The sequence below is a fragment of the Oryctolagus cuniculus genome, chromosome 3 (genome assembly GCF_051225735.1).
Source record: "Oryctolagus cuniculus isolate XC-2025 breed Fujian yellow rabbit chromosome 3, ASM5122573v1, whole genome shotgun sequence".
Lineage (NCBI taxonomy): Eukaryota > Metazoa > Chordata > Mammalia > Lagomorpha > Leporidae > Oryctolagus > Oryctolagus cuniculus.
The window spans coordinates 62,045,969-62,064,127 of record NC_142869.1 but is presented as its reverse complement, the minus strand read 5'-3'; the positions used below and the strand labels follow the sequence as shown (position 1 = coordinate 62,064,127).

Genomic DNA, 18,159 nt, shown 5'->3' with positions numbered 1-18,159 from the left:
GAAAGTGGCCAGGGGGAACCGCCCTTCCACGGAGGTGGAAGGGACAGTAGCCAACCCGGGAAGAACCAGCAGCAAACCCGGGGAGGGCCGAGCAGACAAAAGAACAGCGCAGGGTCCTGTGTCGTTCCTCCATGAAGACGGGGAGCGACACATACGAAGTCCTCTAAATCTTGATGGCGATCAAAGTGTTCAGTGCTCACTGCCTCGACTCTGAGGAACTTTTGTTTTCTCTCCAGAGCACGAGGACAGAACTGTGGAAAGCATGTTGAGGGAACGGCTGAACAATAAGCCACAATGGAGAGAGCAGGCCTTGCAACCTGGCTGCACTGTTCAGCTTCTTTTCGGCACTTGATAGTTCCATTTTTGCACATGCCACACACCTACTAGCGGTTACCCAGCTGCCAGCCATTACTTCCTGCAAAACTGAGAAACTTGAAGCAAATCGAAAACTAGGGAGATATAAATAAGAACAGCAATCTCATCGTCCCCAGCGATCGTAAAACTGATAGTGTGTTCTCAGTTTAGTATACAAAAAGATTTTTTTAGAAAGCTAGGAAAAATTTACTCTGAAAGTGTTATGTTTTATGGACCTGGACCCTGGAATTAGACAAAATCTAGAACAGTAGAACAGAATTCGAACTCTGCTGGTAGTAAATACTACCTTAGTTAAATTCACTGTAGCTTGGAAGCCTCTGTTTTGTTTATCTGCAGCCATTGATAAAACAAGGAAAATGATGCCTACCACTTAGGGCTTCTGTGAAAATCTAGACAAAGCACCTCATGTATTTATTATAGTGCCTGTCACATAGTAACTATTCAGAAAACATGGTTATTTTTGTGGAAACTGCTGTTTATTATTATGCTGGAAGCATTGGCAGTAGTATTATGGAATCCTATCAGGATCTTTTCTACGTAAATAGTGGGAAAATCAAACACAAGTTTTTGTTGTTATTGTTCGCTGAATTGCTCACAGATGCATATTCACGAGAAGTCCATGCATTTTCCAACTATTTCTTAATGTGTATCTTACCTTTGCTTTTATGATCAGTTCCTCATGCTTGCGAATTAGCTCCTCATTGTCTGAAAGTGATGAACCTAGACTTTGTTCCTGTAAATCTCTTATGGTTTTCTGAAACCAACAAGTAACCTAGGTAAGAAACAAAAAGAGACAAAATGTAAATGGTCAATGGTAAGTGACCAAAAATTCAGGAATAGTCTCTCAGTTTTTCAAAACCTAAGCTACTTTAATTTCTTTTTATATAAATAAATCTCACATATTAAATGTATTCTTTTATTTTTCATTTCAACCTCCACATGCAAAAGAGAAAAAAATTTAGACCAGAAAAGCATAAAAATGAGTTATCTGCTCAGTATATTATATGAAATGAAGAAAATAATTCAAAATCTTCTAACAAAGAACTAAAATATATCCAGCAGTCTATACACTGTGCATTCTTTTTTTAAAAAAAAAAAAGATTTTTTATTTATTTATTTGACAGGTAGAGTTACAGACAGTGAGAGGGAGAAACAGATAGAAATGTCTTCCCTCTGTTGGTTCACACCCCAGATGGTCGTCACGGCCGGCACGCTGCGCCAATCCAAAGCCAGGAGCCAGGTGCTTCCTCCTGGTCTCCCATGCGGGTGCAGGTGCCCAAGCATTTGGGTCATCCTCCACTGCCCTCCCAGGCCACAGCAGAGAGCTGGACTGGAAGAGGAGCAACCAGGACTAGAACCCGGCGCCCATTTGGGATGCCGGCGCCACAAGCAGAGGATTAGCCAGGTGAGCACGGTGCTGGTCCCCCACACCATGCATTCTTTTAAAACATGTCCTATTTCCTGGACACAAACATGAATCTGAGTATAGTTCTATAGACTCATGTGATATTAAACAGAATTATATTTTCTATTATAACAATGCAAAGAGACAATGCAAAGGTATGTACTTTGCTATAATTGCTGGGAATCTACTCAGAAAATAAAAGGATAAGTTATTAAAATTGCATGGATAACTGCTCAAGGGCATGACTCACACTCACAGATTTGAGTGACAATACATTCCACCCACAATGGTTTTTATTTATTTATTTATTTATTTATTTTTAATTTTTTTTTGACAGGCAGAGTGGACAGTGAGAGAGAGAGAGACAGAGAGAAAGGTCTTCCTTTTTGCCGTTGGTTCACCCTACAATGGCCGCCGCGGCTGGCACGTTGCAGCAGGCGCACCGCGCTGATCCGATAGCAGGAGCCAGGTACTTATCCTGGTCTCCCATGGGGTGCAGGGCCCAAGCACTTGGGCCATCCTCCACTGCACTCCCTGGCCACAGCAGAGAGCTGGCCTGGAAGAGGGGCAACCAGGACAGAATCCAGCACCCCGACCGGGACTAGAACCCGGTGTGCCTGCACCGCAAGGCGGAGGATTAGCCTAGTGAGCCATGGCACCAGCTCCACCCACAGTGTTTTAAAACAACAAATTGCAAAAAGCTTGAAAGAAATCACACATTTTAAAGAGATGCTATAACTTGACATGGGACTCTTCATTGCAGATTCCATATCCAAATTAAGACAGGGAGTTATATTCTCAAATATTGTATAGCACATTGCCTTCAGAATCATTTCACAGCTATTGATTCTTACGAAACTAATCTAGATGGTCTGCCTGTTGCTTTTTGGATATCACCTTTATTTTTCTCAACAACTCTATAACAAGTTGATGATATCATCACAGTAGAGAGGAGGTAATTGAGTTTTGGAGGGGCTATGCAGCCTATCCAGGGCCATATAGAAAGTGGTAGACATGGGATTTATCCCCACATCTACAGGATTCTAACACCCATGCTCTTCCCACTATGTCCTGCTACCATGTCTGAGTACTCCAAAGTCTTGCAGCCCTGTTGGCAGAGGCAGTAACTTAAAACCTGAGAAATGCCCATCCGAAATGATGAGCTTATGCCAAAACTGACGAATTGTCTCTCTCCACCCTATGTGGTCCGCCCTGCAATAGCTTCAGAGTTTTTCTGAAGTCCCCTAACATGGGGAAATGTGTGAAGCAGGTGGCTAGGAAGGAATCTAAGTTAGATCTTAAGTTGCTTACAATAAATGCATACCACATCTCACACACGCACACACACACACACACACACACACTACAGAAGTTAGAGGCTCACTAAGATTAGAGGATACCACAGGGCTGATATCACAAAGTTGACTAAGATAAACATATCCATATCACTCTTAGCTTTGCTAGTATGAATTAGCAGTAAGAAGAGCAAGCTTTCTGCTAACTAGAGGCCATTGCCAATCAGCATGTTAGCCCACCATCAGTGCAAAGAACAGAACAATGGTGACTATGCACCATTTCACTTTCCTGTGGCAGGCAAGTCACTGTCTTTAGAATTTTTGGTAATGCATGCAACATACACAAATTATAAAGCCAATCCTCTTACTTAGAGTATTTAGGTATTGACAATTATTTAAAGATAGTGTATTTTTCTGGTATCCCAATTAGAACTAGGTGATATATAATAGCACCTACAGAGAGTGCTTATCAAGCAGTATAACATTTTTGATTAATTTATGTAATTTTTTAAAAGATTTATTTTATTTATTTGAAAGTCAGAGTTACACACAGAGAGAGAGAGAGGAGAGGCACAGAGAGAGAGAGAGAGAGAGAGAGAGGTCTTCCATCTGCTGGCTCACTCCCCAATTGGTCGCAATGGCCGGAGCTGCGCTGATCCGAAACCAGGAGCCTCTTCTGGGTCTCCCACAGGGCTGCAGGGGACCAAGGACTTGGGCCATCTTCTACTGCTTTCCCAGGCCAGAGCAGAGAGCTGGATCGGAAGTGGAGCAGTTGGGTCTTGAACCAGCTCCTATATGGGATGCCAGTGCTTCAGGCCAGGGTATTAACCCACTGCACCACAGTGCCAGCCCCCTAATTTATGTAATTTTTTAAAACAGCAATTTCTCACAAGTAATGCAGAGTACCCATATTAAAGCATAACTAGAGGAATTATTTAAGGGTTTCCTTCAATTAAAGTGGATCGTGAATACAGCTACATTTCCGAGATAGTGTATTAAATACTGGGAGTGTCTTATTTATTCTTAACTAAAGTGGGAGACCTAGAAATCTCAAGAATGCTTTAATAGGGGAAGTTAATACAGAATCCAAGTGAAAGAAAAATGAGTACCAACAGGTGTTCACTAATCTCTAAAAACAGGTGAGAAACCTGAACCCACAGATGATCCTATTAAATTCTGTGAGTCAAAAACTCGTCATCTAACATATGCTCATGGTGATGAAAACAGGGAAGGACTGAGTCGTTTTGATTTTTAAATGACCACTGACCTCATCTCCTGGATTTGTCTGATACACAATCAACCCCCAATGGATACTATTCCTGTAAGGTAAGCTATTCCCTAAAAGAGAATGTAGTTCAAGAACCATGGTATTCAGCATATCCTGTTCACCTCTCTGTTAAAGCATGTGGAGTCTCCAGAGCCACACACTTTTACTACCAAATTCACCCTGAAAAGAAACATGAAAACAAGTCGGTGTAAGACTCAGAGTATGCAGATCATTCTGAGGGTGTTACATCTCGTCAGGAGGCATTCACACACAGGAGCAGCCCCGCAGATCAGATTTACCATAGATGGTGTGGGATGCACACAAAATAGGCTCTCGGAGTTCTTCTGATGCTAAGTCAGACACCTTAAATAACCAAGAGCATGCAGCCATAATATTCTGCCACCCAGTAAATCAGTCACTGCATCCGCAAGCAGCTACCACAGACAGCTGCACAGATATTCTAAGCATACTTTTTAAGAAGCTTTTAAATTATATCAGCTGCCGTCCAAAAGCCTGAGTGAGAAGTACAGTAAGAAATGTAGCAGGACATTTCAGTAACACGGTCTCTGCAAAAGGATGAAAATAAGAGCAGTGGTTTGATAGGGATGTGGAAAGGAAGAAAGACCAAAAACCATTCAAAGCATGCACTGGGAATTGCTTCACTGCGCAATGGCGCATTTAAGTGGGAAGTGAACATTTTTCTTCTAACCAGTCCCTACCTTTCAACTTGACTTACACAATGTGCTCATGGTCACACCATCAGTTTGATCTGACATTCTAACTACTAAGTGCCCAGAGAAGGTAGAACTAAGGTAGGGAAGTGGGATAGATCTTTTTCTTGGGGAAAGAGGATGGAGGTCACACCTAACAGAGGGTGATTAGAGAAAGAGAAAGGAAAGTCAGCAGAGAAGCAATTGAGGACATTCAGTAAAAACCCAGAGTTGCCTTGAAAGTTCCAGAAGAATCTCAGGAAAATTCTCTCAAATGCTATAGACCTGTACTGTCCAATATTGCAGCCACTAACTACCCAGGGCCATGTGTACTTGGAATTTGACTAGTCCAAACTGAATTGGGCTCTAAGCATAAAGCACACAGCAGAGCTCATACAGTTAGTATAAAAGGAAGTGAAAGTGAGACTGGCACTGTCATGTAGCAGGTAAAGCCACCACCTGCAGCGCAGGGATCCTATGTGGGCACCAGTTCTAGTCCTGGCTGCTCTACCTCCAATCCAGCTCTCTGCTCTGGCCTGGGAAAGCAGTAGAAGATGGCCCAAGTCCTTGGGCCCCTGCATCCATGTGGGAGACCCAGAAGCAGCTCCTGGCTCCTGGATTTGGATCAGTTCAACTCCGGCCGTTGTAGCCAATTAAGGAGTGAACCAAGAGATGGAAGACCTCCCCCTCTCCCCCTCGTCCCCTCTCCCCCTCTCTCCCTGTCTCTCTGACTCTCCTTCTCTCTGTGCAACTCTTTCAAATAAATAACTAAATCTTAAAAAAAAAAAAAAGAAATAAAAGTGTCTCAATAAGAAGGTTAGAATAGATTACCTGCTGAAATAATCCTTTAGCTGTGTTAGGTTAAACAAGATTTTTTTTCACTTTTTATGGAGTTTTTTAAACTTTTTAAATATTTTTTTTACTTTTTTAATGGGCTACAATATGAAATCACATAGCTGGTTTGCATTATATTTTCATGTATTGGTTCTGCTATTCAAGTATGTGTACATACTTGATGTTTACAACATCTTTATTAAATGTGGATTTATGGACTGAGTTTTAATTCAGGACAATCTAAAATGGTGAATTCAGGAGTATAGTAAAAGGAATTACAAACTAGGGAGCCCTGGTGGACCAGTGAGTGGAACGAGAGGATGTAGAACTGGTGGCCCTTTCAAAGAAGTTCACTGGCTGAGTCCATTGGCTAAGGATAGGATGATAGCTTTAGAGAAAGCAGAGGTAACGAAGGGATACCCCCCACAACACCTTCCTTTTCTTCATCTGATTAGACAAGACTGGTACGGTTCTTGCAGGTACCGGGAACTCAAGATGCACAAGTTAGATGCAGAACATCCAGAAAGACTGAAGAGATTAGCCATGGCCTAGTTTGAGCTTTGGGCTCCCCACTCCCATCCAGCACCCCTGCTAGGAGACAAGAGGGGAGGAAGAAGTGAAAGCCCACCCTTCACAGAGAGCCAGCAGGTACTCTTCTAGGCAGTAGACAATGCTACCTCATCCAATTGTTACGACCTCCTGTCATGGAGACACTTGCACTTTTCAACACATGAGGAAAATGAGACGCAGACAGGTTACACAATTTGCCCAGACTCACAAACTCATTCAGAGGAAAGTGCCATGAATGGGACAGAAATGCCATGGTCAGAACTCATGCTTCCCTACCCAGATTTTTCCTTCCCGTCATCTCCATATGCAGAGCAAAGCATCCTGAGAAGAGAGGTAATTCTTATTAGTTTGTATTCTTAAAGTAGAAACCAAAATGCAAGGCTATGGTTATAGAAACCTAATTCTACCTTGTAACCAGGCCCTATGTCCAGCGGTGGTGGCTCCATGGAAATACTTCTTGAGAGTGGATAATAGATGCCCGGGTCAGACCCATCAGAGAGAATGCCTGAGAGGAACAGGGCAGCTGGGGGCAGAGGTTGTGGCAAGCATGGGCAGAATCCCAGTCCCCAGGTGATACGTGCTAAAGACGGGACTAACATGAGGAAAGCAAGCAATAAAATATGCTCTCTAATGGTCAAGGATAAACAACTCAGGGGGCAAAAAGGTGAACTTCTGCTGCAGCCCCAAGCCATGTAACCGAATGCCAAAAAGCACCACAGGCTCTCTTTCTGCAATTTGTTCTGCAATCTGAGTTGGGATCTTATTTTCTGATCTTTATTTAAAACCACGTTGCAGGAGCCAAGCTAAGAGCAAGCAATCCAAAACACCCGAACAGAAATGCTTCAGGGATGATGATGATTTCTTCAAAGTTCTTTTGTTTTCTTTTCCACTTGCAGAACACATCTCGCCAAATAACCAATTACTAGTAGGGACCAAAAAAGAAAAAAATACGGGGCAGGGGGAGGTGAAGGCAACTGTTGTTTATATATTCTTAGCTGGAGAATTTTTGATGGGGAAACTTCCAATTTCCAAAAATACACACATATGAATATTTTCAATTAGAGTTGATGTTCACAGATGCCAGTTCTAATGTCTCCTTTGATTTGGAAGTCATGTTAGTCTTATAACAACTTCAGCTCCCAAAAGATTTAGAGATTTTTTTTCACTTTTTTATAGCATAGAAGTCTGGTTTTTATTCTGCATTAGGCAACCCAGTGAAATGTGCTGTGTCTTAACTGAACAGTCACCAGACTTCAAATATCCATTTGCACCACTGGGTGCTAACATACAGAAGTGGGAGAAAAGCTGATGCTTACACTAGAGGACTTAAAATAGAGAAGAAAAGAATAAGTCCTGCTAAAAATGTGGATTGGGTTTCTCTTTTTATACATATTGTAGGGAGGCGGTGTTGAGGCACAGTGGGTCACCGTCTGACTCCGGCATCCCATATGTGTGCCAGTTGGTGTCCAGGCTGCTCCACTTCTGATTCAGCTTTCCTACTAATGGTGTGAGAATGGCAGCAGAAGATGGCTTCAGTGCTTGGGCTCCTGCCACCCATGTGGAAGACCTGAGTGAGCCCCTGGCTCCTGGCTTTAGCCTGGCCCACCCCTGGCACGTGCAGCCATCTGAGGACTGAACCCACAGATGGAAGACTGTATGTGTGTGTGTGTGTGTGTGTCTTTCCCTCTCTCTGTAACTGACTTTCAAATAAATGAATCTTTTAGAAAACAGATATATTTAAAGATTGATCTAATTTTTGATCTGCTATTGCATTATTCTCAAGATTCCAGGAGGCAAATATTCACACTTTCCTATAGAATTTGGGAGCCCTCTGTGAATTACTGAAGTCAACTGGAAGGTTGTATCAGATCTTAGATTCTCTGTTGATGGGTAACAGAAAAGCAAGAATATATATTTTTTGTTATAAGGCAAAATTTATTTCCTAAATGGCTTCACAGATAATCTTTCTCCATGTCTAGACTTACGTTATATATTTAATTATTCTTTTTTCTGTCAATGTGTAATTTCACTTCTCACATGTATATTTCAAGAAAAATGCCAGAGGGATTCCTCCCTTCCCAACACTGCTGTCAACTCCCATGTGACTTTAGGTGGACTCTTTACTTCCAACTATGTAATGATGGAGAGGTGTTTAGCTCCATGGAAACCCAGGACAGCAGCCATCACTGAACCTGTTCTATTTCTAGCATAACTTTTGACTCACTGGAAGCAATTCCTTCAGCAGTGGTAGTCTTCTCAACAAAAAAGAAACAGAGCTTCACTCAGTGTCTTGGCAATGTGCTCTCGTGCCAAAGATAGATCTAAGGCATAGGTCTGCCAAAGTAACATAGAGTTCTACCCTAAATGATCTAGAACCAATTATACTCCCATTGGTAAGGAGGGGAGTGCATTCTAGGGGTACCTGTAGGGCAAAGTTTGATATTTTCACATTACCATGCCAGTTCTTAGCTCATGCAGTTTAATAGTCTTTATACAGAATCTTTGGCCCAAGCCCCTGGTTGATTGGAGAAGAAATAAGAGCTAGAACCTACTGTATAAATAACTGCTAAAATTTTAGAATGATTTTATGTCTTTAAAGCATGCCATTCATTTTGTTTATTTGGGAATCTTCCTATAAAATGTATTAAAATTGTATGGGCCTTTGGCTGGTCTTTGGAGACTGTGGTGATGAGGGAAGAGGAGTTTTGGATAGTGACATTGTTGAAGAGGAGAGGAAAGGAAAGCCAACAATCTCCAGCAAAAGGAGCAAAAGAACAAAAGAGCATATGGAGGTGGGAGGAAGTGCAGAGGCATCCCAGGGACTCAGTAGAAAATTTAAGCAGCAGCAGCTAAATTTTGAATTATTATTTATTTATTTTTATTTTATTTGAAAGGCCAAGAAAAAGAGACAGAGACAGAGATCTATCTTCCATTTAGAGAGAGAAAAAGAGAGAGAGAGAGAATTTCCATTCACTGGTTCACCCCTAAATGCTCATAAGAGCCAGGATTGGATCTGGCCATGGTCGGGATCTGGAACTCAATATGAGTTTCTCACATGGGTGGTAGAAATCCAAGTACTTGAGCCATCGCCTGCTGCCTCCCAGGGTGTGCTTTTTGCAGGAAGCTGGAATCAGCAGCAGAACCTGGACATGGACCCAGGCACTCTGATGTGAAATGCAGGCATCCCAAGCAGTAACTTCACTGCTGTGTCAAACACCAGCCTCAGGGAACAGCTGATTTTGTCACACAGAGGGTGTGATACATACAGAGCCTTTCCCAGAGGCCACACTCACTCCTTCTGAGAATCCATTTAGTTATAGCACGTGTCTCATATCCCCCTTAGCAACTGATTTAGAGGCTTGCCAAAATGAAGGTAAGTCACCAGTTCAATTGAACAGTCTTCAAAAAAGTGACAAACTAAATTTAATGAAAAAGTAGTCAACTATAATAAATATAAATGAGCTAAAGAATGACAAAAGTTGTGGGGGAGAAAATGGATTTTTAGCCTTATCCTATAGATAAAGCTGATATTTTGAGTAAACTAGGTTGAATACCAAGGCATGAATGGCATTTATTCCTCCTCCACATCAGAAAATTTTGGAAAGCTAGCATTATCAGTGCTTTGGAAAATTGGTGTGGGGATCCAACCAATAAGCAGGACTTCATGTGCTGTGATTATCTAGGAAAGCTCAGAGACTGGTATGTTGTGACATGACCTGATGAACATTTGAACACATTCTGAGTGCTTACCAGAAAGCCAAGCATTTTTTTTTATACTTGAGAAGTCTTCAAAAAGTTCTTGGAAGAAGTATAATTTTAAAAAACCATTCAGGATATCAAAAAAAATTTTTTGCACTGAAATAAACTTACCTTTTCATTTCATTTTCTATGAACTTTTAAAAGTAACTTCATATATAATCTTAGTTATTTTTGCAAAAAAGAATACCATAGGTAGATACTATTATTATCCCCATTTTACAGAAAAAGGAATTGAGTCACAGAAGCCAACAAACCTACCTAAAGCCTCCTAGCTAGTAAATATACAGGTTGGAAGTACTATCCATGCCATCTACACCAGAGTCCCTCTATAACCAACGTGTGACCTTCAATGCCACAGACAGAAGCAGTGGTTATTAGCATGCATGTAATTAGAAGTGATGTCCACTTTTAAAGTCACGTGTTTCTTTGATAAAAACAGTAAGATACGTTATATCTACTGCCATAATGCTTTCGAGAGAATTCTAATTAAAAAATTAAATTTTGTGACAAATTTTAACCTGAGTGGTTCGAAAGTCATTTACATCTCTAACTGGACTGAACTATTAGATACCAACATGACCAAAATAATTCAGCCTTACTTTGGTCTTATGTAAGACAGTGTTTAAAAGATTAATGTTGGTGTTTTTTTTTTTTTTTTTTTGACAGGCAGAGTTAGACAGTGAGAGAGAGAGAGAGAGAGTCTTCCTTCCACTGGTTCACTCCCCTAATGGCTGCCATGGCCGGTGCTGCGCCGATCTGAAGCCAGGAGCCAGGTGCTTCCTTCTGGTCTCCCATGCGGGTGCAGGGACCCAAGCACCTGGACCATCCTCCACTGCCCTTCGTGGCCACAGCAGAGAGCTGGACTGGAAGAGGAGTAACTGGGACAGAACCCGGTGCCCCAACCGGGACTAGAACCCGGGGTGCCAGTGCCATAGGTGGAGGATTAGCCAAATGAGCCATGGCACCGGCCAAAAAGCTTAATATTAACACTTTGTATGTTTTCTCTTATGAGTACTAATTTAAGCTGGCCAACCATTCAAATTCTAAACCCTAGTTAGAAGGTGGCATCATATACACAATATTACACACACATGCACACACACAATTTTATAGATACCCACTAGGTATAAGATGGGTGCCCTGAAATTGCACTATGTCATCAGATATATCATTTTCATTGTCTACTGACAAGGAATATACTGCATGATTACTATACATGATTGGGTTCAAATCATAAAGCAACAAAACCTTGTGAATTCTATTGTCTTCTCCTCCCACAAAGAAGCCTATGTTACAAATACATATGACCTGGCGTTACAAAGAGATTGTCCTTATGTCTTAACTTTCATAGATGTCTTTGACACTGTCCTGTACAAGAGAACATGAGTAACTTGGCTTTAATATATTTGCTTGTCTCACTTATGCCTGATTGGAGCTATGGAAAAAAAATTACACTCATAAATCTTCTTGCCAAGATAATTAATTATGCACAAAATTCTCCAAGCTGCTTCTGATTTTCATTAATGAAGCAGATTACATGCAAAATAAGATGCTGTTAGAACTAAAAGAAGGGGCAGCTGCTTGTCTTTAAATGTAAAACAAGTGCACAGTTTTACATCTGAAAAAAATGATAAAGAAAAAATATGCTAGAATTGTTTATCCCACTATTATATCCCAAATAAGATAGAAAAAACTTTGTGGTTTTCATTAACTTTTTTTCTGCAATTGCTTTGAATCTCAAGATGCCATTATGCTGGTCACTTAATTTCTTTTCCAAAGCAGAATTAGATGAACTATTATAGTTCAAAAGCATGAGGCCATAAGCACTTGGGAACAGTGAAGCACAGAGCGTCTTTTAAATGGCCCTTATGAGCGAAGCTGCATCAGCTACGCAGACATCCACATTATTCATCAGTAATCTTTGTTCTAACCCTCCACTTAATTCCTATTTTTTTCTTAAGTGGTTAAAGTGATTGACAAAGCTGACATTTTAATAATATAAAGTTTAACAGCTCCCATGATCCCTATAAATAAGTAAGGAACTGACAAAAAAAAATCTACCCACCAAGGAAGCATGGCTCCACAGTTTTCTAGGATTATCAGGTAGATCATCCAGGAATGTGACAATCATAGAACCTAAGTTACTAACCAGCAGCCACAGTCAGTGAAATTCCTGTTACTAGTCTTCACCTGTGCATCAACAAAACTTTAAAACAGAACATTCCGAGAAACTTGCAAACTCAGGTAAGACAATTACATCTCCCTGAAATTTAAAATATTCCCTTGTTCACATAGTTGCAAAACAGTAAGCGCTAATTACTGTTCACACTATTGAGAAACTCAAGAGCCTCTAGTTTCTCATCAGTAAGATATTGTTTCAATTATGTTATATTCAAATAGCAGAATACAACATTCTCATTAAAATTACTTGTTCTGCTTTTGACACAAAATCATGCCTATGATTTGTTCAGTCTAATAAAACAAGTTGCCAATATAGTCTTATGTAATACCTCCATTTATTTTGTTTGTTTAGTTGTCCCTTTCATAAGTGTACGTGTGTTTGTGTGTGTGCACTTGTGACAATGTTCATACTTGGCTAAAAGTCTAGAAAGGCAGCAGTAGGCTAAAATGCAACCAGCAACCTCATGCATGGATCGTGTTCTCCTTGACATTTAAAATATTGTCTCAGAGGGAGGAAAAGCAAGAAAGGAGGAGGGAGGAGGAGAGGGGCAATAGAGACTGTACTCCCAAATGCTGCTTCACTCCCCAGACACCCCACAGTGGCTGGAGCTGGGCCAGACAGACCTTGGGAACTGGAATCTCCATTCAGGTCTCCCTCTGTGCAGTAGGGATCCAATGACTTGAGCCATCGGCTGCTGCTTCCCAGGGTGTGCATTAGCAGGAAACTGCAATTAGGAGCTGGAGTGGGGACTTCAAATCAGGTACTCCACTATAAAATGTGGGTATATGTGGGGAGCAGGGTCCGTCTCCCGCAACATGGCGGGGCGCCCGGGAGATAAATAAGTACTGAGACTGTGGACTGAAACTAACTCTATGCGTCTGATCTCCCACCATATGGCGCTGAGAGGGAGTAAACAAATCTTACACAGCTGCTTCGTCAATTAGCTGATTCCTGATCCAGCCTCTGATTGGAAGAGAGCAGCGTGCTCAGCACGTGGGCAGCAGAGCACGGATTGGTGGGAGAGGACTATAAAAGGGGGAGAGAGACAACATGCGGTGCCCCCTGAGAGAGTCGGTGAGAGAGCTCGTTGGTGCGGAGGCGGGGGAGCGGCAGCAAATCCGGGAAGGACCGGGGAAAGAAAACAGCGTCCGGTGTCGTTCCTCCGCGAGTCGGGGAGCGACAGGTATATTAACCAGAATCTTAACTTTGATAGACCAAATGCCTACCCCTTCTGTACATTTTTAACAAATGAGTATTATTACATCATAGCAGAAAAAAATACTATCTTTATGTTTTAAATTATTGAGTGCTCATTGACTAAATATGAATGTTAAGATTATAAAATGGACTTTCATTTGATCACAGCCTGTAGACTCAACGAATAATAAAATCAGCCTTCAAGAGCCATCCTTATTTGAGCATTGATACTAGAGAGGCATAGGAGTGGGGAAAGTGTGCACTGTGGTAGGCCTTCACTATGGTTCTCAGGCAGGATGATAAAAGTTGCTGATACTTGTACCGCACTTACTACGTGTCAGATACTGTTCTAGGAACTTGATATACAAAGGGACTTCAAAAAGTTCATGGAAAATGCATATGATGAAAAGAAACTACACATGGATTTTCAACATTTCTGCACCAAAATAAATTTATCTTTCAGTACCATTTTTCCACAACCCTTTTTGAAGTCACCTCATATAAGAAGCCATCTGGGAGGCTGGCACTGTGGTGTAGCAGGTAAAGCCACTGCCTGCAGTGCCGGCATCCCATATGGGCACCGGTTTGAGTCCAAGCTGCTCCACTTCTGATCCAGCTCTCTGCCACAGCCTGGGAAAGCAGGAGAAGATGGCCCAAGTGCTTGGGCCCCTGTACCCATGTGGGAGACCCGGAAGAAGCTCCTGGCTCCTGGCTTTGGATTGGCGCAGTTCTGACCACTTCGGCCAATTAGGGAGTGAACCAACGATGGATGGAAGACCTCTCTCTCTCTCTCTCTCTCTCTCTTTCTCTCTCTCTCTCTTTCTCTCTGCCTCTCCTTCGCTCTGTGTAACTCTGACTTTCAAATAAAATAAATAAATCTTAAAAAAAAGCCATCTGGGCTCTCAGCTCCTTACTGAGGTGCCCACCTGGTCTATGAAGTGCATTCTCTTCATTAAACATCGCTAGCATGCTCACCACTACTCTCCATCTCACATCTGAATTCTCCCTTGTGCTAAGTCAAGAACCCTAAGCAACCAACTCTGCTAACGTATCAGTGCCCAATGTGGGGCTCTGAAGAGGACCAGTGGTAAGTTCTGAGCAACCTCGTTCTGAGGAGTGCTACTCCCAGCCTTTCTCCTGCCTTGTCTGGTGGTAACCAACGTCTCCTTGCCAATATATTATGGAGACAGAGGCTTGTCTGCTCTCTGAGCCTCGCCACCTTGGCTGCATCCTGCTCTGTCTCTTTCAGCCAAAGTCTCTGCCACACAAATGCAGGAGGAGAATCCTACAAGAGGCTGAGGCAACTTCCTTTCTTCCCCACTTTGCCTGGGCCCTCGTGGCCCTCCCTGTCTTGCCTGACCAGTCCAGGTTCTGTTCACTTCCCCCGTCTCCTTAGTCTCAAATACTGGGGAGTGGGGGACATATCAAGTCTATTTGGCAGCCAATGCTCAGTGCCTAGCCTCAGCTGACTTTCTCTGCTGTAGGGGCCACATGCTTCATTTCCCTACCTCCTTGGCCGCCATCCTGATAACATGGATCATTTTCAACTGCTATTTTTAACCGCCACCAGACCCCTACAGCTCCATGTGTTCCAAGCCCTTCCCAAGTTTTTCTAAGCTAGCAAGAGAGGGACTCCTGGCCCTTCTGACCCAAAGGGTTCCCATTGTCTTGCTTGCTAAACTACAGAAGCTTCTCTGCCCACCTGTTCAATCTTCTTTTGCTCTATGGTTGAGACCAATACACGTCTCGCTACCCTTGTTAACCTCTGAAAATGCTTTAGGCTGAGAAATGAAAACTGAGTCCTCTGATCTTGGGCCTTCCAATGGGATCCCTGGAGCTCTTAAAGAATGAGACACTCTACTTGGTGAGGTAACAGTCATTTGAGTTAACTTAAATTTTGTAAAATGCAGTGTAAGGTTATAAAATGATGGCAAACTTAGGTTGTGCGTAAGTAAAAGTACAGCGCTGTAGGCACTGGGGTTAGTCACTGTTAACAGGATGCAGTCTCAGAGTTGACTCATACACCGTGACTTTTTTAACCAGACATAGCTTGTCTTGTGCATTGTGCTAGTCACATGCTAGTGAGGGTAACGGGGATTTACACGCGCTCTCATTCCCAGCATCTGACCAGGGCCCAGTTGGCACTCAGACATGGAACTGGCTACTCTTTCCCACTGCACTCCCACCCTTGCTCACAACCCTCCTCATCCCTTCCAGGCACCTAGGTTCCTGGCACCAATGGTGGAAACACCATGTCTGCAGTCAGGGTGATGTACCCACTGGGGGTCTGCACCCCTGAGCAGGACAGCCACATTTCATGTGGGGAGTTATCCAGCAGGCATCCATTAGGTGCATGCGTGCATGTCATTCCAGCCATGGGGGCACAGCTGGCTGAAAAAAGGAAAAAATCATGAAAGGGGACTTTTGCTTCACCCAAGCCAGCAGGCATGTAGGTCAGATTATATTTAAAGGTGGATTGACAGGCTCAGTCAAGCTCGCATTGAATAAGTGGATCAAAGGGAGGTCCAGCTAAAAGGGAGGAGGAAGCAAGAAAAAAAGAAACCAGTCTCGGAGGGGGGCCAGACTCCCAGCTCTGGGGCCCCCAGTCTGGGAGGGGGGACAGACTCCCAGCTCTGGGGGCCCCAGTCTCGGAGGGGGGCCAGACTCCCAGCTCTGGGGCCCCCAGTCTCGGAGAGGGGACAGACTCCCAGCTCTGGGGCCCTCTCCACATTATTGGTCATCAGTGAGTCAGAGAACGCTTTCTTCCTTCTTACTCCCTCAATAAACTTACTTTCAGTTTACACGCAGGATACGTCTTGGAAGGAAGACTGTCACCATGGTCAGTGTCAGGTGGCTGAAATGGGTGTGGGCCCAGTGGTGAAGTGATGGTTGATCATCGTCTGGCACCCAACTCCTGGAGTCTCATCCAGGGAATCCCCCAGCCACGATTAGTATGATGGAATTCCTGTGGCCATTCTCTCTCTCTCTCTCTCTCTCTCTGCCTGTCTGTCCGTCCGTTTGTCTGTCTTGTTTTCCCTTTCATTCCTTTCCCTAGTGATGTGCAGCAGCAGGGGACCTCTTCTCCCTGGGAAATTGTGGAGAAGTCATTACTCTTTCAACCTAGGAGGTTTTATCACAAATTCTGCCCTCCAGTGAAATGTGTCCCTATTGTGAGTCAGTTCACATTGGGTAGGTGACTGGAAGGGCCACTAAGTAGACCCAAGTGGAGCTGGCATCTCCCCTTCTTCATACATTTAGAAACTCATATGCAGTTATTTCTAAGGCCAGATCTCCTTTTCTGGCCTTGGACACAAACAGGACAAACAAGTGAGGCGATTAGTCTCTGTCTTCTGCCTTTTAGAGTAAATGTAGCTTAGTGGCCTTAAGCCTTGTCATTGGGATTGGCCTTTGGAGAGGTCCTATATTTGCGTCAACCCTCCCTCCTCTTAGATCACATTGCAGAAGCCACCAAGAATAATCCCCTCCCTTCAGGCTGAGGCAGTTGGGGTCTTACCTCGGGGCCTCTTGGTGCTTTGGCAGATAATCGGTTGGTTTTAAAAGGTAGAGGCAATGAGACATCCACAGAAGGGTGGACTGAGCGCTGAAATCTGGGACAGACACGATATTTCAAGATCAAGGACCCACCCAAGCGTAAGCCCAGACCATTCCTGTTAGTGGGTATGGGCCCTCAGCAAAGACCTTCTAGGCTGCACCAGATTTTACTTTTTCAGTAACTGGGGATTGACAGGCAGGGGATGGAAAGAACTGGGGACACCCAGCTCCTAGCCATCTTCCTTCTTGTCTCCCCACCACTGCCACCACACCCCGCCACTGCCCTGCCCCTCGCAGATCGGAAACAGAAATTCCAAGATTCCTAGACATTCACCATTGCAATGCTTGTTTAATCACTGAATGAATTAGACCCCCAAAGACTAAAGAGATGGACCCCTCATTTTTCCCAGGCTTGGCCCAAATACTCTTTGGGAGATCAAGAGAAGTGGCCTGAAGAAGGAACCCTCAACTACTATACCATCTTCCAATCAGATCTCTTTTGTAAAAAGAAGGGCAAATGGTCTGAGGTCCTCTATGTCCAATCCTTCTTCACCTTTAGAGACCATGCTGAGTTTTAGGATTAGGGAAATGCCACATAGACCCACCCTGTCCAAGACCTGAGGCTCATAAAGGAGGCAGTATTCCCACTCCATCCAGTAGTCCCCAATCCTTATACCCTCCTGGCCCAGATACCCAAAAATGCCAGTTTCCTTTCTAGACCTTTTCTGCATAGCTCTAGACCCAGAAAGCCAGTATGTTCTGCTTTTGAAAATCCATTGACAGGGCAGCATGGTGGCACAGTAGGTTAAGCTTCCACCTGTAGCACTGGCATCCCATACAAGTGCCAGTTCGTGTCCTTCTTCAGATCTAGCTCTCTGTTAATGGCCCGGGAAAGCAGTTGAAGATGTCCTAAGTGCCTGTGTTCCTGCATCCATGTGGGAGACCTGAAGAAGCACCTGTCTACTGGCTTCAGATCAGCCCAGCTCTGGTCATTGTGGCCATTTGGGGAGTGA

General features: G+C 43.4%; 1 protein-coding gene across 2 annotated transcripts in view; it reads right to left on the bottom strand.

Annotated features, from left to right (window-relative positions):
* CCDC141 (coiled-coil domain containing 141) overlaps positions 1 to 18,159 on the bottom strand; it is a 202,735-nt gene that overhangs the window by 122,114 nt on the left and 62,462 nt on the right. For both annotated transcript variants that reach the window (XM_070070578.2, XM_070070581.2), the window contains exon 6: positions 1,031 to 1,147. In XM_070070578.2, the coding sequence (XP_069926679.1) occupies positions 1,031 to 1,147 (117 nt within the window). The remainder of the gene's footprint in view (positions 1 to 1,030; positions 1,148 to 18,159) is intronic.